This window comes from Colobus angolensis, unplaced genomic scaffold, assembly GCF_000951035.1.
Source record: "Colobus angolensis palliatus isolate OR3802 unplaced genomic scaffold, Cang.pa_1.0 Scaffold55, whole genome shotgun sequence".
NCBI lineage: Eukaryota > Metazoa > Chordata > Mammalia > Primates > Cercopithecidae > Colobus > Colobus angolensis.
This window is the reverse complement of record NW_012119043.1, coordinates 649,458-652,060: the sequence shown is the minus strand read 5'-3', so window position 1 is coordinate 652,060 and position 2,603 is coordinate 649,458. Positions and strand designations below refer to the sequence as shown.

Genomic DNA, 2,603 nt, shown 5'->3' with positions numbered 1-2,603 from the left:
TGTCTCAAAAAAAAAAAAAAAAGGCTAGGCATGGTGGCACACACCTGTAATCCCAGCTACTCGGGAGGCTGAGGCAGGAGAATCGCCTGATTCTGGCAGGCAGAGGTTGCAGTGAGCCAGGATCACATCACTGCACTTCGGCCTGGGCAACAGAGCAAGAGTCCATCTCAAAAATAAAAATAAGGCTGAGCGCGGTGGCTCATGCCTGTAATCCCAGCACTTTGGTAGGCCAAGGTGGGCGGATCACCAGGTCAGGAGATTGAGACCATCCTGGCTAACATGGTGAAACTCCATCTCTACTAAAAATACAAAAAATTAGGCATGGTGGCGGGCACCTGTAGTCCCAGCTATTCGGGAGGCTGAGGCAGGAAAATGGCGTGAACCCAGGAGGCGGAGCTTGCAGTGAGCTGAGACAGCGCCACTGCACTCCAGCCTAGGTGACAGAGCCTAGGTGAGACTCTGTCTCAAAACAAAAAGAAAATTCATTCTCTTGGCCAGGTGCAGTGGCTGATGCCTGTAATCCCAGCACTTTGGGAGGCTGAAACAAGCAAATCACTTGAGCCCAGCCTGGGTAACATGGTAAAATCCCATCTACAGAAAACTAGCTGGGTGTGGTGGTGCATGCCTGTAGTCCCAGCTACTTAAGAGGCTGAGGACGGAGGATCGATTGAACCTAGGAGGTCCAGGTTGTGATCACTGAGTTGTGATCGTGCCACTGCACTCCAGTCTGGGCCACAGGAGGCCCTATTGTAACCAATAATTAAATAAATAAATAATCATTCTCTTAACCAAACGCACATCCAATCTCTTTGTTCTCTACCATCTCCTCAGCGCCCAGAACAGTGGCTGGCATACAACTGGCCTCAATTAATACCTGTGAATGAATGAATTTTCAAAGAGAGGCTCAAAGGGATTAAATAATACACCCCACTCACACACACTGGGAAAGTTCACCCCTGAAGCCCAGTCTCTTTTCTTTACATTGCATGAAGTAACCACAATTACTGATACTTTAACAATTGTCTACTATGTAAGTATTACAAACTGGATTGCAACAGGAAGTTACTTGGTATAAATTCTCTTCTCAGGGCCCTTTATTAATCTTTATACATTTGTAGATAGCTTAAATATCATTTGCACAAACTCTGGAGGACACGAAACTAGCACAATTCAGGTACATACAACATACAGCACAAAACACACAGCATAAGAAAACATGGTTAAGCAAGGCGCGATGGTTCACGCCTGTAAACCCAGCACTTTGGGAAGCCAACAGGGGAGGCGGATCACCTGAGGTCAGGAGTTTTGAGACCAGCCTGGCCAACATGGCGAAACCCCATCTCTATAAAAGATAACAAAAATTAGCCAGGCGTGGTGGCGCGTGCCTGTAATCCCAGCTACTTGGGAGGCTGAGGCAGAAGAATCTCTTGAACCCAGGAGGCAGAGGTTGCAGTGAGTCGAGATCCAGCCACTGCACTCCAGCCTGGGCAACAGAGCAAGACTCAGTCTCAAAAAAAAAAAAAGAAAGAAAAGAAAACATGGCTAAGCACTTCAAGGCTTAACGTATAATTCAGTATCATCTCAGGCAATGAAATCAAGGCTCCACCTTTTTGTGACATTTGTAAGTGGTTTAACATCTAAGCCTCGGTATCTTTATAAAATGGAATAACAGTGCCTCTCACGTGGAAATGTGATGTAAGGGGGGAACCATGCCTGGACAACAGTAAGTGCTCGATAAATGTCTGACTGTGTTATTATTACAATCACCAACTAAGGACTTCTAAAAAGATTGTTAACTGTGCCCTTGAATTAGCACCATGTGATAGAAACAGAGTAAGCTATGACACGACAGTTGTGGGTTTGAGATGGGTTTGAGACAACTCTTCTCGTCTAACTTCATGACCTTGGGCTGGTCGATTCCTCTGTTGAATCTCAGTTTCCCATTCTCTAAAATGGGGATGACGACAGGCATCTTGCAGGGTTTTTGTAACAAAGTACCTAGGCCTCTCCGAATGGCAGTTAGCTCTTCCCTTCCGCTACGGGCTAGAAGGTGGAGAGATGGGAAAGGAAGAGGACGAGAGAGCAGCGGCCTCCAGAAATGTTGACAGAGAGGTGAAGGATCACGGTCTACGGGGCGTTTCATCACCGCCGCCGGAGGCTCCACGCTTCTCTCCCTTCCCTGACGGCTGAGTAGCCTCTTAGGCCTCCCCGCCTCCTGCCTGCCTGTGTCTCCGGCAATTTTGCATCCAGGTCGGAAGACACCCTCCACCCCACTACCCCCGCAGCCGCAGTCACAGCGAGGAGACTCACTCCCTTCTAGGCCCTGAAACCGCCACTCGGGAGTTGGAACCTGCCCTCACCTGTGAGGCTGACACCAGGTCTCAATGTCAGCAGCGCTCTGGGGCCGCGAGAGGTCACGGAAGACGCAAAGGCGGGGACGCTCAGCTTGCGGCTCAGCCATGCCCCCACTACGCCCTCCCTGGGTGGCCGAGCCCCTCTCCCCGATGCAGCCGGCAACCGCAGGGTCCCCACAGCCACCAGCAACCAGCGTGTGGAACACCGCGCCGCCATCTTGGCCGGGGGACACTGCGCCTGCGCCGCCC

The 2,603-nt window shown here is 50.3% G+C and overlaps 1 protein-coding gene across 3 annotated transcripts in view; it reads right to left on the bottom strand.

The window, feature by feature from the left end:
- DNAJA3 (DnaJ (Hsp40) homolog, subfamily A, member 3) overlaps positions 1–2,597 on the bottom strand; it is a 32,709-nt gene extending 30,112 nt beyond the window's left edge. For all 3 annotated transcript variants that reach the window (XM_011961317.1, XM_011961318.1, XM_011961319.1), the window contains exon 1: positions 2,361–2,597. In XM_011961317.1, the coding sequence (XP_011816707.1) occupies positions 2,361–2,571 (211 nt within the window). In that variant the 5' untranslated portion in view covers positions 2,572–2,597. The remainder of the gene's footprint in view (positions 1–2,360) is intronic.
- Between the last annotated feature and the right edge of the window lie 6 nt (positions 2,598–2,603).